This window comes from Python bivittatus, unplaced genomic scaffold (assembly GCF_059951505.1).
Source record: "Python bivittatus isolate LINGU-HERP-01145 unplaced genomic scaffold, Pbiv_v1 ctg000980_np1212, whole genome shotgun sequence".
NCBI classification, from domain to species: domain Eukaryota; kingdom Metazoa; phylum Chordata; class Lepidosauria; order Squamata; family Pythonidae; genus Python; species Python bivittatus.
The window spans coordinates 5325890-5347741 of record NW_028277125.1 but is presented as its reverse complement, the minus strand read 5'-3'; the positions used below and the strand labels follow the sequence as shown (position 1 = coordinate 5347741).

Here is a 21852-nt window from a genome sequence, read left to right as displayed (position 1 = left end):
GTCAGGTAGGCAGCTTTCACCACTGTGTGAAAGCTATGTTTACATTGCCAAGGGTAGGCAGGGAGCTGACCAATCTCAAGGCATGCTGGGAGATGGCTTTTAACATCTGGAGAGCCAATCTTGAAACAGAACTACATGCAAATTTGTGGAAATAGAAAGAGACAGTAAGATGTACAGATATGAAGAAGCCCCTTTGTTGCTTGCACTTATTATGATGATTTGGCACGAGGAAGAGCACAAATCTTGTAAGGAGAGGGCTGCACAAGCCCTGTTAATATGTATTTTTGACTGAACTTTTTCACTCCTTCTGGGATCTGCAGCCTAAATATCCTCAGCAGGCTGGTGAAGATAATGAAGATCTCAATCTTTGCAAGGAGTTCCCCCACACAGACCCGAGCTCCTGTAGAGAAAATAAAAGTAGAACATCAATAGTAACCCAATCTTTGCTAGGGGTTCCCCCAAGCAGACATGAGCTCCTGCATAGAAAATACAGGAAAAGCAGAAGGTCAGTAATATTCCTTTCCTTCTATTCTTTAAAAAGGGAAGGATACCTCAAGTGTAGGTAAGAAATATTTCAGTGTATAGAAGCTGTAGCACTTATAGTTTTACTGGAAGATTGGTGAGGAGGAATCAGATTGTTGTGTGTACCTCTTTCCTTTAGGTGCATGGTAAATACAACTTTATATTCCTATGTAATGGTTGAGTACATAATAGAAAATTAAGCAAATATTTATTTTAGTCACTAAAGGGTTATACTTGGGTTATACTTTGTTTTCCCTGTCCTTGGTGGGACATCTGTGTGGAGTAGGATGATTGTTCTCATCATCATCAATAAGGAAACAGATACTCCTTAACTTTGAAATGGTCTCACCACCACCTGACATGAACAAATATTCCTTAACCTTCATGGTCTTATTTTTGGCAGAACTAAGCAAAGCATTCTAAGCACAAGATAAGATGAACTTGTTCTTGGTCTCAACTCCAGTGACAAGAGAACATCAACTACAGGTGTGAATAATGGTGGCTCAGAGTCTATATAAGCTAGTCAAAAAAAAACCCGTGGGAGAAACTTGGATGCAGACTTAATTGGCAGTGCTGTATGTTGGCTGGCTTTGAAAGGGTCTGTCTGCCATCATTTCTTTGAGGTTCCCTGACTATCAGAAGGGGGATAAGATCTTTCTTTGTCTTATCGTATTCTTGAATATTCTTTGATCATGGGTTATGTAATATTCTTTAATATTCTTCAATATTCTTTTATTTCTGTCTTGTGTTATGTTATTATGTTGTTTTCTTATATTGTCTCAGAATAAAGGCTTAAGTACTCATATGGGTGTGGTTATTGCTTCTGAATCCAAAAGAACCTGGGGCCCAACCTTGCTGGGATGCGGGCAGAGCAATACAGAAGCCCAACACATTTTGGAATGTGTCTTATCATTAATAATTTGTAACTGAAATGTTTTGGTTAACAAGAAAGGAACCTTTGGCAAAAGATTTTCTTTAAACATGTTGGGCTTCTGTATAGTAAAATATTTCCTACTGATATCTCATGTGGTCTTTTGAGATGGTTTCAGCCATCTCAAAAGATGTCCTCTTTTTCCGGCTATTCTTTAACCATTTTTTCAGTTGGCAATTGGTTTTAATCCTGAGAAAGGAATCAATGCTGGTGAGCCAAAACTTCATCTTTGTTGACTTCCCTGGACCCATACACAATTATGAACATGCCGACATATATTCTCCAATTCTTGCACATGGATCACTTTCTATTTTTCTTAAATTTAGAGTTACAAAATATTCCTGGTCATAACACAGTCACATTATATTGTCATTCCAACATTTACAAACAATGAAGATAAGCTATTTCTTGCATAGAAAATTCTAATATGTGGGATACATTAATTCCCCTAAAATGCAGTAGTTGGGGATTGGTTTGCTGACTCCTTTCCCATCCTCAGGGGGCTGCCCTTTGGCCCTACAATGCACAACAGGGATAGACTTGTTGAGAGATTCCATGTTTTGCCCAAAACTCAGCTAGTTTCTACTGGCTCTTTCTTGGCCCTTTTCCTATGATGCAAGCCAGCTGTCCTCTCTCTGAGTCATTGCTGTTTTCATCACACACTGGCAGTATCTAATATTATGGCCAGTTTTATCATTCTTCCATTTTCAGTGGAGATACCTAAGAGTTCTCACTTCCTGACTGACTTCTTTTTTTCCTTTCTTTTCCCCTCAAGCTGAAGCAAATCATTTTTAAGAAATACATGGAGGAGGAACTAGATCCAGGCCAGTGTGGAAAGATTCAGAGGTGTCCTCCTCACCTCCCACCTTTTTATACTTTGTTTTCGACCCTTCTATGTGCCTAAGGAGAAAGAAATGAACCAAAATACGTAACGATGAAGGGCCTACAAGGGCCCTATTTTTATAGGTGCCCCTGGGACATTTGCTTCCATCTGAGGAGAAGAAAGTTAACCTTTTAGTCTGGAGTTCCTACAACATAAGCAGTTGGAATTAGCTTAGCTGCATTCATTACCAAATGCCTGAGGTTAATCTAATATGATGTGAGTTAGTTCTTGGGCTCAGGGAACCCCTTTTAGAATTTTTATGCTACTCTAACCTCTAGTCCCATTCATCCAGTTAAGTGTTGTGGGAAGAACAACCTTAATTCTACTATTTTCCAAATCCCCAGGTGACATGGAACATTTTTTTCTTTCCTTTTTAAACCTCAACCCCAACTAAAGATTACCTGCTCCAAATGGCACAAATCCTTCTCTTGATACAAAATGTCCTTCCTTGTCCAAAAAATGGTTGGGGTTGAACTCTTCAGGTGTCTCCCAAAGTTCAGGATCAAAAAGAACAGAACGCAGGTCTGGAGCAATAACAGCTCCCTAAGAAAGAAAAAAAAAATGACTCATCAATCTAGACAAGCATAATTCTTGTCTCTAGCTATCCTTTTTGTATTAGTTGCTTTCTTCAACTAAGTCTAAATCATCACATGCACTTAATTTGGAAGGCATTTCTACTATTTTATTTAATTGGGAGTGGCCTCAAGATGGCAATGGGTGAGCAGCTCTTAATCTATGCTCTCTGTTTTATTCTATTCTATCTTTCAATTTATTTTCATTTTTATATACTTTTAATTTACTTTTTATAAAGTATAACACCTGGGATGTCATCTATCTGCTCCAGCTACAACTTAGTAAAACATAAAACAGGACTCAAGAATGGGAAAAAGGAAGAAGAGACAGCACTCCACAACACAGATGCCACCCAAGACTTTGAAGCAGCAGAAAGTGGATGAATATACAATAAACAGACAAGTTCAGTAAGTAACTCTGACCCTACTTACTCTCCAGGTAGACATCACACTCATAACTCTTTGGAATGGAATCTACAGACAGAAGCTGAAAGTCAACAGCTTATGGAACTTTCTTCTTCCCTGGTAGAGGATACGTATCTCCCTAGATTGCTTATGCAAGATGGGGATGATATGAACTTAAAAAGGGAGAATGTAACAGACTTCACAGCTAGGCAATGCCTGCTCACAGTGCAAATGGCGATCTCGATCTTCAAACTTTTGACTCAAAAATAAGGTTGATCTACCAAAGGAGCCCTTTGTAAAGTATACTGAGAGTCACCCAAATAGAACAGCAGAAGCTGTAAAGACACATGCTGCTTACACCAACAAGCAGCTAACAGGGAATTTAGAGCTGACCCCACTCCAAAATTTACTAGGAGAGAAAGAGATAACTGTGGAGGGCTTAACTCTTAAACAGAAAAGGGGCAGAGACAAGGTAAGTGCAATTATTTACAGACCAATCAGATCACTCTGCATACTTCCAACAATAGAAAGAACAGAGGGCGATGGGACTTCAAAAAGGCAGTTATTCTGTCCTTCAGCAAGCTCCTTCACTGCAAAAGCTCTTGGATAAATCTACCTCATGCCAAATGGCTGCCATCTAGAAGAGGCTGCAGGCAAATTCTGCCAACATTTAAGCAATCTACAGTCCCTAGCGTGCTTTTCAAAATGAAGCCCTCCCTGAGCTCAATATTCCCACTACATGTCTTCTGTTCAGAGAAAGCTAGCCTGCTTTTGGATCAGTTTTCCAAAGACGGTTTTACCCCTTTAAAATCTAAGAGTAACCATTTGAGCCCAGATAACCTCAGGAATGTTTCACCAGCAATGACCTTGAGAAAGAGGAGCTCTAATCAACAAACTGCATTATCTATAGCCAGAGAGTCTGCTGTGGACTCACTGGAAGAAAAATTGATTGACTAATTTGGTGCATTGACAGATTCAGAGCAAGCAGACACCAAAAAGGGATTGGATGAAGGACAAGAAGATACACTCCACAGTGAAATGATTAATTAATCTAGTCCTACCATGTACTCAGGACTGTGGCAATAAACTCAATCAGCAAATTGTTAATGACGCCATAGTAACAAAAAGCCCAGGCACACAGACCATCAATGGAGTATCTTTTATGTCTAACTCAGTCCCCGATAATCTGCAGCTGACAAAATGTTATATTAATTAGAGAATCTAAAGTACACAGACTCTGAGAAAAAGGCTCATTTTTTGCTTTCATCAGATCCAGACATGCTTTTAACACCAATACCCTCTTATAGTGTAACTCCCCAATTGTATCCCCCCCCAAAAAATCATTGTGGGGGCTAGAGGGGGATGCTGAAGATCAAACTGACAAAGAAGTATTGTTATTGCAGCAATTAGCAACTACTCAGAAACAAAAGTCTGGCTTTGAGTCTCATGCCATCCCTGGAATTGCCTATTGATATTGTTTTCTCTGGCACCCAAAATACACCCATTTCTCTGACAGTTCATTTTAACACCAAACAGTATTACCAACTTATGTTCCCACTTTTCTTGAGGATCTGTCTCTTACAATGGTCACTACTAGGAACTCAGACTGACATTTGGATACCTCTAAAGCCCTAACAATTCTTTCATGGAATACAGCAGGCTAGAATGCTAAATCCAAAGACTCTGTTTTCATGAATTATGTTGCTGAATTTGACTTACCCCTACTTCAAGAAACCTGCTAGATAACAGCTTGTTTATAAGTGGGTATACATCTTTCTCACTTGCAGCAGCTCCTGGAGTAGGATGAGGTAGATTGTGTGGTGGCTTAAGTATACAAATTCCAACTAAGCTACATTCAAACATTGTACAGTTAGACTCAATGGAGCACTATGTAATGCCTGTGCTGCTAAAATTTAATAATACTTTATTACTATTGGTCAATGTCTGTCTTCTACCTTCTCAAAACAGGTCACACTTTAACAGCTTATGGACCAAACGTGAAGCTTACATAAGTGCTTGTGCCATTTGCCCTCCCCTCACAACCCTCAAGAGAACCTCAGTGAAGCCTCCTCCTCCTGCTCCTCCTCAGCTGACCCACAGAACTGCCTGCCACTTTGCTTGGGGGAGATGGAGCAAAGGGAGCCACAGACCATGAGAAAAACTGCATCCCGCTCCCCATCCCACCGTGTACCCAAGGGCCCCATTCCTCAAAGGAGGAAGAGGGCTCACCCATCAACCGCCAGCACCCCCCAGCCAGCCCTACCTCACTGGCAGGCATCCAAATCTCTCCCTCATCCTTCCCTCACAGCCAACTGCTGTTAAGAGATTTCAAATTTCTGCCTCAGTTCCAAAGCAACCAATCACTGCTCACCTGTCAGGCCTTGCCACCAGCTGATTGACCACAGGGGACAGAGGAAGGCAGGAAAGAGGTCAGGGATATGCCCATGATGATCATGTGACCTGGGCTGATCATGGCAGCACAGCAGCACAGCCACAAATTTCCCAAATTTCAATCCTACAGGAGTAATGGGTCCTGGATTTTGGACACATTTTGTAAGTTAGCCCATTTGAGGTACCTTGGTTCAAAAATTATTGCCCTATGATGCACCATTTTGCCCAGCTGAAGGTTACAGACTGAGAGCTTTAGTAGTATATAGACTAAACAACCCATGACCCACTGGGTCATCATTTCAGAAATATTTCCTTACCTAAACAGAAACAAAATGATGGTGGGTGGATTGCTATTAGTTTGGTTTGAAAATTAAAGAAGAAAACATCTGTTTATTAAAGAAGAAAGGTACATAGCGAGAGAAATACCTCTTTCTCTCCTTCTCTCATGTTATATGTCCTGACTGTTTGATCCTGGAGTCATGCGGCCCTGGCCTCATCCTATTCTTGTTCTCTCCTCCTCCTTGCTGCTTCCCAACAACATTTGGTGTCATCTGTTGACCATGACACCACCACCACCACCCTGTTTCCATGCAGCATAATTAGGCTGGCAATTTTTTTATTTTTTTTTTTATTTTTTACCACAATGCTGTATGGTTCTGTCATCACCACCGAAGTGTTCACACTTCTTGCCAGCTTCCCCACTGATTTGTGGGAAGCTGTCAGGGAGCATTGGAAATAACAATTTTTGCCAAATTTCAATTCCACAGGAGTAATGGGTCCTGGATTTTGGACAGATTCTTTAAGTTAGCCCATTTGAGGTACGTTGACTCAAAAATTGTTGCCCTATGATGCATCATTTTGCCCAATTGAAGGTTACTTTGAGTGCAATTCAAGGTGGTTTTTTTATCATCAATAAAGCCGTACATGGCACAAATTATGTCTGCTCATCCAATTATATCTGCCATGCTCTGGGTGCCTTCTGTGACGCATCTAATAGGACCCAGCATACATGCCTTCTCTGTTGTGGAGCTTGCCCTCTGGAACAGCATTATATCCAAGATTCAGATGGCCCCCAATGCCATTACCCCTTAAGAAGGCCTTAAAGCCCTAGGGCACTGGGGCTGGGATGTTTCGTAAGTCTCGCCTGTGAGGTTTGAGTAAAAAATGTAAATTTTTAATGGGTTCTGGTGCCTTGTATGTTATACAGTATATTGTTTTATTCCCATTATAATTCTCTTTAATTTCTGTTGTTTTTTCTATGTTGAATTTTTAGTGTATTGTTAACCACCCAGAACTCTGGGAATGAGATTACTGGACACATAAATTGCATAAATAAATAAATAAATAAGCAAGCTTTTGAAATGCCACAGATTACATTTCTATAACATGTTATAACAAAAATGGATATCCTTTAACTTTTATTTCTTAGATTAAAATGTATTATTTGAAATCCTTCTGCTTGAATTATTACAGATGGGGTTATCTCCTTATCAATTAAGACATTTTATGGAATTTTTCCAAGATGCCAGCTGTCTCTTCTCATAATGAACTTGGAACCCTTGACGTGTCTTACTAGACAATCTATTGACATTCAAGTTACACAGGTGCTAGAAGTGAACAAAGGTTGTTAATATACATTGCTGACATTTTGGCTCTTCTTGGCAATTCTTAAAGGTCTGTATCCAGATTTTGGATACCAAGTTTTATAATATAATACATTTTGTGACTATATAATAAATTGGAATAAATCTAACATTTTGAGAATTGGGAATAAAGTTTCTGTGGCAATATATAACAAATGGGTTTGTTTATTGTCCAGAATCACTTAAATATTTGCAAAAAATAGTGCCAAGTTGTAGTGGGGAGCAGCTGGCCCTTTCAATCAAAAATCAGCCAGATGTGGCTGGAGGAAGTCATATGACCGCTTAGGGCCAATAGAAGAAAAGAAGGGGGTGTCTGTCAGGTTTTGGCGGGAAGAGTTTTGGGTGTCTTATGTGAGGGAATTGGCAGGAGTCCTGGAGGAGAGGGTTACCTCAGGCAAATGTGAAAGTCATTTAATTAGAATTGTGGTAGGATTTTTTTGAGTGAGGGAGAAACTGGTTGATAAAAAAGAGGTGGCAGCAACAAAGGGGGCTGATTTTCTGCTAATTTTCACCCCCAGATGTCAGTTACCTCAGAACCAAAATACCTCAGAGGGACAGGCTGGTTTGACCCTGAGGGTCCCTTTCTTATTACACAAGTAAATGTAGCTGAGGTGACTATTGTAAACTATATAACTTAGATTAACTGTCATGCCTACAGATGGTTGAAAATACCCATAAAATTTATCTCAGAACCACATATTTGAATTTGCTATGGTCATTCTCATGAAATGAGAAGAATTTTGAGAATTCATATTTTCAAATGCGTTTTCTGGGTTCATACACTGTGCTAAGTATCACTTGCTTAGCCATGGTTGATTAAATAAACCCTAATTGGCTGGATTCATATAACATGCTAAGCCAAAACCAACCCAGCACCTTGTGTCCAGCACAACTGAAAGTTCAGCCAAAGAGTTCCTATATGAAGATGCAGCCTCCAGAAATTCAGTAAGTTAACATTCTTTACCTTGGGAATTAGAAAACCATCCAGATAGACATCCTTCACACATTGTCTTGGTATCCCAAATAAAAGGATGTATTTGCTTCGCATGATCTCATGAATCACAGCATTGGTGTAGGGCAGTTTCTTTAGATCTTGATAACAGATTGAGTGAGATGAACCCAAAACATCTTCTATTTCTTTGTGGACTTTATCTGAGAAAAAGAGTAAGAAAGGGAGTGTTACTGAACACCCTGCAATTTATCTTAGGAAACAAACAAGACAAATATTGAGGGAAATTTTCCATGTGAAAGAATGTCATACGATTGCTGTTTGAAAAACATGAATTGTAAATAATTTGCATGAAAATGGCAGTGAAACAAAACAAATGCTATTATTGTTAGTGTCCAATAAAAATTGTTGGAAAGGAAATCATAAATGTTGCAAGAATGTTGAATAGAGGTAAGTCTGTATAAGACATATCAAGATGAAAATAAGTATAACAAAGATTAAAGTAGCTGGGTTTGACAGGGAAAATTAAATGAACAATTGCTATTTATAGGTAAAGGGCAAAAAAAAACAAACCTGGAGCAATTACAGATAGTCCCTAAGTTAAGAATGCCCAGTTTACAGACAACCTATAATTAAGAACGGACCTTACTGTAGCAAAATTTGAGTTAAATACACACTGATTTGAGTTAAATGCACAATGGTTCGAGTTAATTACACAATACTACTTATGCAATATTATACTTGTTCTGGCTTACATACAAATTCGACTTAAGGACAGACCTTGGGAACAGAACTTGTTCTTAAACGGGACTACCTGTAAATTAATTTTGTGTATCTTAGCAGAATTTTTACTATTTATTTATGTATGTATTTATTTAAACAATTTATATGGCTGTCCACTTCAATACATTAAACACAAGAAATGGAAACCAAAACACAACAGAAGAAAACTACTAAAAAAAATAATTTGATTGATTGATTTATTATGTGCCATCAAGCTGATGGTGACTGTTAGCAACCACATAAACAGATTTTAACCGTGATGATCTGTCCCTAACCTGGTCCTTTAGGTCTTCCAATGGTGCACCCATCACCACTGTAACTGAGTTCATCCACCTTGCTGCTGGTCTTCCTCTTCTCTTTCCTTCCACCTTTCCCAGCATTAAACCCTTCTCGAGAGAGCTAGGTCTGTGCATAATGTGTATGCTAATTTGACCCTGGTCATTTGTGCCTCAAGTGAGAATGCTGGGTTCATTTGTTCAATTATCCATTTGTTTGTTTTCTTGGCTGTCCATGATATTCTCAAGAGTCTTCTCCAACACCAAAGTTCAAAAGTGTCAATAGTGCAGGTTATTGATGTTTCCTTCTCCAATTTTAGAACCATGCTCATCTTCTTCCAGTCCAGCTTCCCTTAATATATATTCAGCATATAGGTTGAATAAAAAGGAGAGAGTGTACAGACTTGTCTCACTCCTTTGCCAACCTGGAGCTAGTCTATTTCATTGTCTTCTGTCTGTGCTATGCTGGTCTGACCTGTATATAGTGTAGGTTTTGCATGAGGACAATGAGATGTTCTGAGATTCTGATTTTTCTAAGTACATTCCACAGCTTGACATGATTGACACAACTTAAGGTCTCTCTATAATCAATAAAGCACATACTGATTTCTTTTTAGTATTCTTTTTCTTATTTATCCAGCATGCTTCAACAATAATGTCTTATGTTCTTCAGCCTTTTCTAAAGGAAGCTTGAAAAATTACAGCCAGAAAAAGATGAGAACTCAGATGGAGAAATGTTAATATGGGCAAATGCTGGTACAAAGACAGAATGTAGGATGTGGTTTGTTGTGAACAATGGATGACAGAGGTAGTGAATATGCTTGTGTTTAAGAGCACGCTCCTTTAAATCCATCAACTTCAATGGATTTATTTTAACTGAAATACCTTTTATAATGTTGTCTTCTAAATATTTTCATAGACCATGGGTGAGAAAACATATTCTCACTGAGTGAACCAATAGGGAGACCTAATAAAAATTTGGAGAGGAGTTTCGGATAAGAGATTTAGGAGGAGTTCCTAAAACATTCACTCCATCCAAGAATTTGTACTTAGTTTACCTGAAAGCCCAAGAAAGAAAGAAGAAATAGAAGCTTTCTATTAGTGATGCTGTCAGAGGATGGGAAAGGGACATGCACATCCCACATACACATACAGTGGTGTTTTCAACTAAGGTGCTGTTTATTGTAATATTTACAGGGCAATTTAAAACGTAAGTGAAGATGAACAGGAGTTTGAAATTGTGATCAGCAATGCTTTCTGAAAACTAACTGTGATATGGCAGATGTGGGTCTTCCGGGCTGTGTGGCCATGTTCTGGAAGTTTTGGTTCCTAACGTTTCGCCAGCATTGGAACCACAAAACGCAGCATCCATGCCAGGATAAAAGAACATGAAAGACACTGCAGACTACGGCAACCGGAAAAATCTGCAGTAGCTGAACATGCTCTCAAGCACACTGGACACAAAACCCTATCTGAAAACACAGAGATACTGGACAACACCAACAGCCACCATACCAGGCTATACCGGGAAGCCATTGAAATTCACAAACACCGGCACAGTTTCAATAAAAAAGAAGAAAGTCTAAAAATCAGCAAAACCTGGCTACCAATCCTGAAAAATACAGCCTGCAAAAGGTCAACAAACTCAGCTCAAGCACCAGGACGCGTGAATAATTCACACAATGAACATGCTAATCACCCTCAGCAGCCACTCATTAACAACTCAACACAAAAAACCCTGCCTAATCCCCAGAAAGATATATGCATATGCTGATCTCCAAAATAAGCAGCCACTCATTAACCCACAACCCCCACCATCACCCTTGCAGGCACCCTCGCTTATCTCCATAAATACCCACAAAAGAGTCACATCATCCTGGGCACAGAGAGAACCGCTCCTGTCTGTGCTCCTGTCCTCTGAAGATGCCAGTCACAGATTCTGGTGAAACGTTAGGAACCAAAACTTCCAGAATATGGCCACACAGCCCGGAAGACCCACATCAGCCATCGTATGCCGGCCGTGAAAGCCTTTGACAATAACTGTGATATGTTTGCAGCAAGCTTGCAGCAGTACTTAAAGAAAAAGTCAAATACTAGAGCAGCACGAGACCAAACATCACTTAATTTTCTTGACTGCTGGCACCAGATGAGTTGCACATCAAAAAGACTGGTAAAAATCTGCTTGGTCAAAGTATGGGACATTTGATTTGGAAGGCTTTAAACTGAATCCAGTGGGAGTGGAAATGAAAACCCTAATTCAAGGATCTCCAATAAAGACTTCTGCACAGTAGAAAGTTGGAGTATTCCTGAAATGGGGCTTCTGAAAATATTAAAAGAAAATTCAGGGGGAAAAAAAGCATTAGACTATTAAGGCCTTGGCCTCTGTTGTTTATACACTGATGCTCATAATATGGGAAATAAACAAGCTTCAGCTGTCAATATTGAAGGCCAATATAATTAATAGGCATAACAGATACCTGGTGGGATGATTCACATAACTAGACTACAGCAACCAGAAGATACTGTGATAGTCTGCAGATGGAACAGAAGCAACAGAAAAGGAGGAAGAATTGGCCTAGGAGAAAATTAAAAGCAATACTGTTTTTGGTGTCTTCTATTGCCCTCCCATCCACAGGGATGTTGATGATGCCTTCCAAAAGCAACTTGCAGAGGGACCATGATATAATCTGAAATCATATCAAGAAGTGTATATATGGACCCAGTACATAAATATATTAGCAAGCAACTTAGTATGACAACACTGTGGAATTCTAATCCATAATAATAACCCCATTTTACTGTCAGCCATGCAGCAATTGGTCTCACCTTGGATATCCAGATGAATGGCCATAATCAGCAATGCCCAGTGGAGAGTAGTTGAGGTTGTCTCTGTCCCAGCAACAAAGAGGTCAGCAATGCAGTGAGCCAAGTTGTCTTCATCATAGGTAGAATTGGGATCATTCTTGCTCTGTGTTTAACAGTAAGTATGGTGAAGTGGTATTTATAAGCATGTTTCTATTATTGCCCATACTTTCCCAACTTAGCATTCTCTTGTTCTAGTCCATGGGCCATATTGTGTGTGTGGGGGGGAGGGGAATAGGCTTGTTGTCCAAAATGAGTCTGGGGATGGTGAATATAAATATTGGGACATAATAGAGTGTAAGCTGTAGTTTGAGAACTTCAGGCTTAGTGATGTTAACATCTGGATTGCATTATCAAGCTATCATGGAAGTGATATACAGGTAGTCCTCAACTTATGACCATTCATTCAGTGACCATTCGAAGTTACGGTGGCACTGAATGAAGGGATTTACAATCCATGGCCAGAAGCCACATGTAGCAAGTGTTCACCGGAGAAGCTGAGCCAACCCCCCAGCACTTTCCCACTGGGAAAAACTGCTTTCACCCTTCCCCATTGACTGGAAATCTTATTTACATTCAGTGAAGAAGCTGAACCGGGGCTGCTTTTTACTTTAAAAAAAAAAAAATTGCAGCATGAAAAGGCACCAATGGTCTTTCTAGAGACATATTTGACTTTACTCATCATACAGAAACAGTGGGAGAAAGAATTGTGTAGGCAATGTTAGAAAAGATCAGAGTAAATGGGGGCTTCCTTGATGGTCTCATGCACTTGGTCCTCCCTGTATGGATTTGGACCCAAGAACATTAGAACCCAAATACAGATGGGGTAGATCAGACCAAATCCCATCTTAGTTCAACATTTTATTGGTCAATGAGATGCTTCTGGGATGTTCACAATCAGGAAAAGGTAGACATATCCCTTTCCTATTACTATTCCCCTGCAATTGGTATTTGGAAGCATTCTGGCTCCAATGAGAAGATAATACAGAATCTTCAAGATGAATAACCCATGACTGATATGTCTTGCACATATTTAACCAGACTCTTTTTAGCGCTAAATTGGTGGCTTTTACCATGTCCACAGGTTAATATGTGTTGTACCTCTTCCAACTCTTCTGCTCAGCTTTATTGGATGATTCCTGGTTCTAATGTTTAAAGGGAAGAAGAAAACTTATCCTTGTCCATTTTCTGCTAACTATGTGTGGTTATATACAAATCCATCATTTCCCTCATAAATTGCCTTTCTTCTAGGCTGAAGAAAGAAAAGACCAGGTTGGTTTGGCAAGATTTATTGTTGATAAGCCCATGCTGACTCCTGAGACACAATACTTTCTTTTCTAAACACTCACAAACCAACTACTTAATAATCTCTGCCTAAGTTTCATTTATTATCAAAATCTAGCTGACTACTCTAAAAATTACCCAAATCCTCTCCCCCCCCACCTCCTGCCCCACACACACATTTTTTGAAGACAAGAACTACATTTGCCACTTCCTCTTTTGTTAACTATTCTTCTTAGTTCCATTTGGACACAGTTTCCCATCAGGGAGAAAAGTGATGGAAAATAGGGGGAGAGGAGCACTGCCCTCTTCCTATCATCTGTTACTGTTGTACCGGCTTCTCCTAGCGGTGGGCCCATGCCTTCTTTTTTTTTCCTTTTACTAATGGTGTGGCCAAAAAAATCCTTTTTGTGGCTTTTAGCTTCTCTTCTGAGAAGACGTCAGCTAAGCAAACTACAGTTTATGCCTCACCATCTTAAGGGACCTCTCAAACTTTCACTTTTTTACATTTGTTATAGTTGTAATTTCATTTATGAAAGCCTCCAGAAATTAAACCCTCCTGTATGGCTCACATGGCCCTCAATTAATTAAGATATGCTTTCACATTTTCTTAGTGAATATGTATGCATAAGTTATCGTAAACATTCACATTTTCTAGTGGCTGGTGTGGGTCTTCCAGGCTGTGTGGCCGTGTTCTGGAAGTTTTGTTTCCTAATGTTTCGCCAGCATCTGTGACCGGCATCTTCAGAGTGCAGGAGCACAGACAGGAGCAGTTCTCTCTGTGCCCAGGATGATGTGACCCTTTTGTGGGTATTTATGGAGATAAGCGAGGGTGCCTGCAAGGGGGGGGGGAGTTGTGGGTTAATGAGTGGCTGCTTATTTTGGAGATCAGCATATGCATGTATCTTTCTGGGGATCTACCACTGCAGATTTTTCTGGTTGCTGTAGTCTGCAGTGTCTTTCGTGTTCTTTTATCCTGGTATGGATGCTGCATTTTGTGGTCCTGATGTATACTTGCCCACAACTGCATGGTATGCGGTATACTCCTGCGGCGGTGAGGGGATCCCTTTTGTCTTTTGCTGATTTTAGCACTTGTACTTTTCTGGTGGGTCTGAAGATTGTTTGGAAATTGTGTATTCTGCAGTAGCTGAACATGCTCTCAAGCACACTGGACACAAAATCCTATTTGAAAACACAGATACTGGACAACACCAACAGCCACTATACCAGGCTATACCGGAAAGCCATTGAGATTCACAAACACCAGTACAGTTTCAATAAAAAAAAAAAAAGAGGAGAGTCTAAAAATCAGCAAAACCTGGCTACCAATCCTGAAAAATACAGCCTGCAAAAGGTCAACGAACTCAGCTCAACCACCAGGATGTGTGAACAGTTCACACAATGAACTTGCTAATCACCCTCAGCAGCCACTCATCAACAACTCAATAGAAGAAAAAACCCTACCTAAACTCCAGGAAGATACACACAAATTCTGACACCAAAACAAGCAGCCACTCGTTAACCCAGACCCCCCCACCCCCTAACCCCCCAACCCAACCCCGAATCCCCCTTCCCCCTTCCGATCTCTATAAATACCCACAAAAGGGTCACATCATCCTAGGCACAGAGAGAACTGCTCCTGTCTGTGCTCCTGCACTCTGAAGATGCTGGTCACAGATGCTGGCGAAACGTTAGGAAAAAAACTTCCAGAACACGGCCACACAGCCCGGAAGACCCACACCAGCCATCATATGCCAGCCGTGAAAGCCTTCGACAATACATTCACATTTTCTGTTCAAAGAGGGACATTACCCAACCCATCATGAGTTTGTTATGCACCCTAGCTACATGGTGGCCAGGTTCAGTTTGTTATATGTGTTTATTTCCTGTTGTTGTTGTTGTTTAGTCGTTAAGTCGTGTCCGACTCTTCGTGACCCCATGAACCATATTGCGCCAGGCCTTCCTGTCCTTCACTGCCTCCCTGAGTTTGCTCAGTTTCATGCTCATTGCTTCAGTGATGCTATCTAACCATCTCATCCTCTGCCGTCCTCTTCTCCTTTTGCCTTCAATCTTTCCCAGCATCAGGGTCTTCTCCAAAGAGATCTCTCTTCGCATTAGGTGACCAAAATATCTGAGCTTGAGCTTCATTATCGATCCTTCCAATGAGCAATCAGGGTTGATTTCCTTTAAGATTGACTGGTTTGACCTCCTAGCAGTCCAGGGAACTCTCAAGAGTCTTCTCCAGCACCACAGTTCAAATTATTTCCGGTTATCACTTGCCAAATAAAGCCTCCCCAACTTCCCATAGGGTAGGGCTTCACCATGTCTGAACCCAGCCCTGCTTGCAAGCATAAATTCTTCTAATGCTTTAGCCTTTTTAATTTTCTGCAGATAGTAACTACGTGCCGATACACCTCCTTGGTGATTATACCTACCTTCCATTTCCTATACATGCCTCTTTCACCTCTTAGCTCAATGAAAAACTTTAAGTTCCCTTTGACCTAAAGATTTCCATCTATGGAATTCTATTACTTCTTTAAAATGGTTAAAACTGACTTTTCTTAAATCTATGAAAGTCCATGAATGATGATACTCCATTTTCCTTTTGGATGTCAAACATGCATAGTATTAGCTCTTACTCCTTTCACTTACTTCCTGTTATTTAACCAGCTAGCAATCCAGAAAGGACAGGTCCTCCTGTTCCATGACTGCTAACATTAATCCAGAGCCTTGGATAAGGAACTTTGTAAAAGGTTTTCCAGAAGTGTAAAAAAGGCAATGGGAAATGTGGGAGCATAAACTGTAGGTGGATCTACATATGACATCCTTAGTCATACATAGGAAGGATGCAATTATTTCTCCATCAATCAGTATTCCCATATAATGTAAAAGCTTACTTTTTCTATTTGAAACAGATAGAAATCAATGAGATCCTGTGGTTCATGCAGGTTCTGGTTCTCCTTATGCTGTTTAATCTGCTTCCTTGCAAATGAAAAAAGCATCTCAAATGCAGACAGGGCAGTCTGGTGAGGGCCTGGCAGAAGTTTCATGATACGTGGGAAAACTTCATAGAGCTACAAGAAAAGAAAAGCAAACCTTGTTGCAACACGGAAATGTTTTCATATATAAACCAACTCCTATGGATTATCACTTCAACCATATTTCCTTGAACCTAACTGCATGAAATTTAGGACACAGGGAAACCTAGGCAATCCACAAGGGAAACTGTTTGTCTTGTTTCTTAACAACAGACTCTCATACTCATCAGTTATGTGCATATACAGTGGTACCTCTAGTTACGAACTTAATCCATTCCGTGACTCTGGTTGCAACTCAAGTTGGTCTCAAGTCGAGGTAAAGCTTCCCATAAGGTTTAATGTAAATACGGTCAATCCGTTCTGCCCTCCGAATTTGGTCGCACCATGAGGCAAATTTCCCCATAAGGTTCAATGTAAATACGGCTAATCCGCCCTCCAAATTTGGTCGCACCCCGAGGTAAATTTCCCCCATAAGCTTCAATGTAAATACGGCTAAACAGTTCTGAAACATATGCATTTTATTTTTAAACCTCAAAAACCTTCCAAACGCCACAAAAACCTTCCAAACGCCACAAAACACACCACAAGCCTCACCGAATGTCTCCTTGCTACCGCGATCTCGCCCACAGGAAGCCGCGACCGCGTGGCAGCAGGGAAAATGGCCACGGAACCGGTTCGTAAGTAGAGGCAGAGTTCGCATGTCGAGGTAAATGTTTGGGGCCAGAGCTGGTCGTATCTTGAAAAATTCATAAGGAGGGGCGTTCGTAACTAGAGGTACCACTGTATGTGCATATACACAGCATTTCTACACCTTCCTGGACCTCTCCATGCATGTTGAAATGACACCACCCAAAATTCCAGGTTATAATCTCAACACATTTGGAGGGCATCTCCCTGGAGAAAAAGTTGCCACCTGGACAATAGTGTCTCTTGTCAACAATCCTCATGGACATACATTCTTTCTCATTTTTATCTTCACTCCAAAACATCCAACTTTTAGCTTAAGGATCAACTAATTTGAAGGTGTACAACAATCATTGCAGTGATATTCAGGAATGAATAAGAAAACAAAACTCAGTAAAATGTGAATTTCTGTTTATACAGTAAATCTTGAATTGACTGATTAAGCTGGGAAGGAAAAAAAAGAGAAGGAGAAGCAGAGGTACTAATACTCACACCATGGAAGAAGCTGCCTCCAAATTTTAAGGAAACCTGAATTGCTTCCATCAACTCCAGGAAGTCCTTGTCATCAGTGGAAAACCGATGTCCAAAAACTGCAGCACAGATGTTGTTGCACACTGAATTTGTGATGGGTAGTGCTGGATCAAATGCCTGCCCTGAAAATGAAAGGATCTGCATTACTATTCACATTAATTCTGTTAATACCAAAAATGGGATGCCCTGGTTGAGCTTGTTAGAAGTAAACAAAAGAAGTTGGAATTATTATTTACTGTTTATTAGATTAAAGTCTCTAACTTTCTGTTGAGAGTGAAGCTTTAATGCATTGTGGTGTAGCCTGGAAAATTGGAAAAACTTATCAAATGTCCTTGAATAATATCTCCATCTGAAATTCCTTTCCTGCCAATAAGCTTTTTTCAGGCATATTCAGGTCCACCTCCTCTATTTTGGTTTATCTATTATATGCTTGAAGAAGAAGGGGTCATGTATAGTAAAAAAACATAATGAGATTTGGGGGGGGGTCACACTGATGGTAAGCTTCTTGTGAAATTTATGCATTTGGTCATAACCATAAAAATTAAGTATTTGAAGCATCTATAAAATATATGCTAGATGAACAACCCTAATTTTTCTGAACCTAAGGACACATTTGGAATTTGAAAATATGTTCCGGACCACACTTAACTAGCCATTACATCACAAAATGGCCAGTTATAAAGTGTTAGAATCATCTCTCCCCACATGCTTTCTCTCTATGTTTGTGTACACATATAAATATACATGTTATGGATAGATTAGCATAACACTATAATAAAATTGGATTGGATAATTTATGTTTCAGCATGTTGCAGGAATAGGCCCATTGTATGTTTGAGTGGTATTTTCTTTTTTCTTTAGCTTTTTTCTTTCAAAGAAGAAACCTTTGACAATCACTATTACTTCTTGTAGGATCTTGCAACCAGCAACTTCAAAAATCCTGCAGGATCATATAAATATCACAATATCCTGCAAGTTCTTTAAAATCTTGTCTCATATTTCTTTCTTTCTTTCTTTCTTTCTTTCTTTCTTTCTTTCTTTCTTTCTTTCTTTCTTTCTTTCTTTCTTTCTTTTTCTTTTTTTCTTGCATGCATGCATGCATGCATGCATATACAACAAACCTTTGACTTGTTAGTTCTTTTGCAACCAATACTTTCACAAATCTTACAAGATTTCGTGACTTTACTAGTTCTCAAAATCTTACATTAAATCTCACAAGAACATCCACCTGATAGAAGCTATTTCTTTCCTCAAAAATATGAGTCTATGAAACAGTGGAAAGTTGGGAGGCTTAGAGACACAATAGAAGGTGCTGAATGAACTTAGTCATAAGTGAATAGTGACAGACCATTGAAAGATTTTTGCAGACTGAGACTCAATCCACCATCATCTCAAATGATCACATACCCTCTGTACGTGCAAAGAGCTCCACTAGCTGTTGGGTCTCCTCTTGGATTTGGGATTCCAAACCTTTTTTTCCCAGTCCCAGTTTCCTCATGGTAACAACACCAAACCGTCTTTGCTGCATCCAGACATGACCGTTTGAAAAGCCAATACCTGAAGCCATTAAAGAACAATCATAAATCATTGCTCACCAAAATTAATAGAAAGATATTAGGGTTGATAGCCTAGAAAATATCTCTATAATGTTCTGCTCCTACATATAAGAATCCAATCCCTGCTTTATATTTTGAACTGCCCAGAGACATTAGGAGTCAGGTGGATATAAATTTAGATGATGATGATGATGATGATGATGATGATGATGAAGAAGAAGAAGAAGAAGAAGAAGAAGAAGAAGAAGAAGAAGAAGAAGAAGAAGAAGAAGAAGAAGAAGAAGAAGAAGAAGAAGAAGAAGAAGAAGAAGAAGAAGAAGAAGAAGAAGAAGAAGAAGAAGAATAGTAGTGTAGGCTTTAAAAAATGCAATCAAGAGAGGGAAAAATCATGTTTCTCTACCTAGAAAAAGCCATAGAAAATCTTGGTCTTCAATAACATAGAAAGCCTTGATTGTTACAAAGATAATATAAACAAGTTCACCCAGATTATGTGAGAGATTTGGGGTCATGGCTGACCTCGGGGGGGTTACTAGCTCTATCTTAAAGGTTTTAGACAGATTCCTCCTGATAGCACATATAAACTATCTGTTACAGCAGAAATCCTGAAATTAAAATAATATATAAATGGCTGGCTAGATTTTTCAAATTGCATATTCATTTTCGTATAAGATATGCTGTGCCTTGATTTGAGTCTATCAGAAGTCCCACATTTCATGGAGTGGCTCCTCATATAAGTCATCGCATAACCTCCCTTTTAAGAATAGTTTCCTATCACTTTTCTTGATTTATGTAAGCCCTACCGAATAGATGATGTGACACTTTCTTTGCCTCATAACATATGTAGTTAACAAATTCAGGGAAATGGCAGTTGCAGAACTGGCTGGCAAAACTGGTCAGCAGATGAAGTGGTCAGAGAAAACTTGTGCTACCCTTCATGTTTCTGTAGAATAGCCTTCTCTAATCACCAGATATTTTAATTCAAACCCTGATTGTTGGTCACACTGGTTCTGAATGGTAAACCAGCATAACAAGGGAGAACACAGTAATATCCTACAGTTTTGACCATGACTTACCTCTGTTTTTGGTAACAGCTAAAATAAAAGGTGTGAGCGGACGATCAGCAAAGGCTTCTGAATTGTCAATCAATCCTTTTTTCACAGTTTGGTATCCAGAGAGGATTATAGCATGATGACTCCCTACCCACAGAGAATAAATGTTCCCATATTGCTTTGCCAGCTGCAGTTTGGAAAAAAGAGAAAAGAAATGTTTTATATTATTCTAACAGAGTTTCAGCTTAATAGTAAACCTTCCATTCTAGCTTCTTGTCTTGTGACTTTTCATCTTCCTTTCCTTCTCTTACATCAAGGCTTGGGAAACTTCTGTCCACAGCTATGTGTGACTCGCAACACTGGTGCTGGATTTTGGAACAAGCTAAAGAAGCTACAGTTAGCAGCTTAGGGACACACACTATCACACTACACAGGGCTTCTGAATATTAAATGACTGAATGTCAAGCTTTATATAATTGGTTGGAAAAAATAAAGAAAAAGTAAATATCATTGAGAGTATGTGGTTTATACTGTGGTGATAAACTTAGTGTTGCTTGAAAGACAATGTTAAATTCAGGAGGGAAACACCCTGGTAGGCTGAAGGAGGACCTGGATACAGGGTGCTAGGTGATGCACAAACCATTGTTTCAAGCACAGAGGGTCCTGAAATGTCCATGCTGGGAGCTGTCATAAAATGTGGCTAACACAATACAATCAATGAGTTGGAAGAGACTTTGGAGACCTTCTAATCCAACTGTAGTGCCATCCCACATAAATGGTTTTCCAGCACCTGTGGTTCTGAACATTAGAATCTTTGAAAATTGTAAGTAAGAAATCATGCTGGATTTGCAAGATAACTGCTTTTGTAAGATTATTAGGGGGCTTTTTGCATCTTCATGAAGTATATGTAGGAAGAATGTTTTTAGTGCTGTGCAGCTTCAAGCTTCACATAATTTAAGTCTGAACATTTCTTAATCTGGCCTTGCCTAGCACTACATTTGTGGCCCTCCCAAGATGACAACTATCATCATCATCATCATCACCATCATCATCTTTTCTTTGGCACTAGAATTTCTTGCCAGTGGGCAGACTTAGTGACACCCAATTCAGTCCATCTGGTGTAATTCAGTAACTGGAGGTTGATCCAGAAGTCATTTCTGAGATGGCTTAGCTGCAGTTCACAGGCAAGGCAAGGAAGGACCCCCATGCCAGTATACCAAGTAGAGGTATATAACCACTTGCTCCCTCTTCCTGGAGGTCTTCTACTTTTACAAAATCACTTTCACACAACAACCACCACAAAATCAAATGGATTTCAGAGGATGAATATGCAGATAGCATTTTCATCAATCAAAAAGGGAATATCTGCTTTGTCTGAAGCAAACGTAGACATGGATTTATCTAGGTCACTTCCTTGGCCACAAAGTGGAAGTGATTTTCCATTGCCTCTTGCAGGGTAATTTTGGAACTCCCATCTCAGTTACATCCCTAGTGTTC

General features: G+C 39.7%; 1 protein-coding gene across 2 annotated transcripts in view; it reads right to left on the bottom strand.

Annotated features, from left to right (window-relative positions):
- Nucleotides 1-209: 209 nt before the first annotated feature.
- The window catches only part of LOC107326453 (cytochrome P450 2J2-like), a 35398-nt gene continuing 13755 nt past the window's right edge, over nt 210-21852 (bottom strand). Inside the window, exons 2-9 of one of the 2 annotated variants that reach the window (XM_088131752.1) lie at nt 20380-20542; nt 19158-19307; nt 17712-17872; nt 16395-16571; nt 12181-12322; nt 8312-8499; nt 2738-2879; nt 210-400 (exon numbers count right to left, since the gene is read on the bottom strand). In XM_088131752.1, coding sequence (XP_087987878.1) covers nt 210-400; nt 2738-2879; nt 8312-8499; nt 12181-12322; nt 16395-16571; nt 17712-17872; nt 19158-19307; nt 20380-20542 — 1314 coding nt within the window. The remainder of the gene's footprint in view (nt 401-2737; nt 2880-8311; nt 8500-12180; nt 12323-16394; nt 16572-17711; nt 17873-19157; nt 19308-20379; nt 20543-21852) is intronic. The other variant, XM_088131753.1, reaches the window with a different exon arrangement.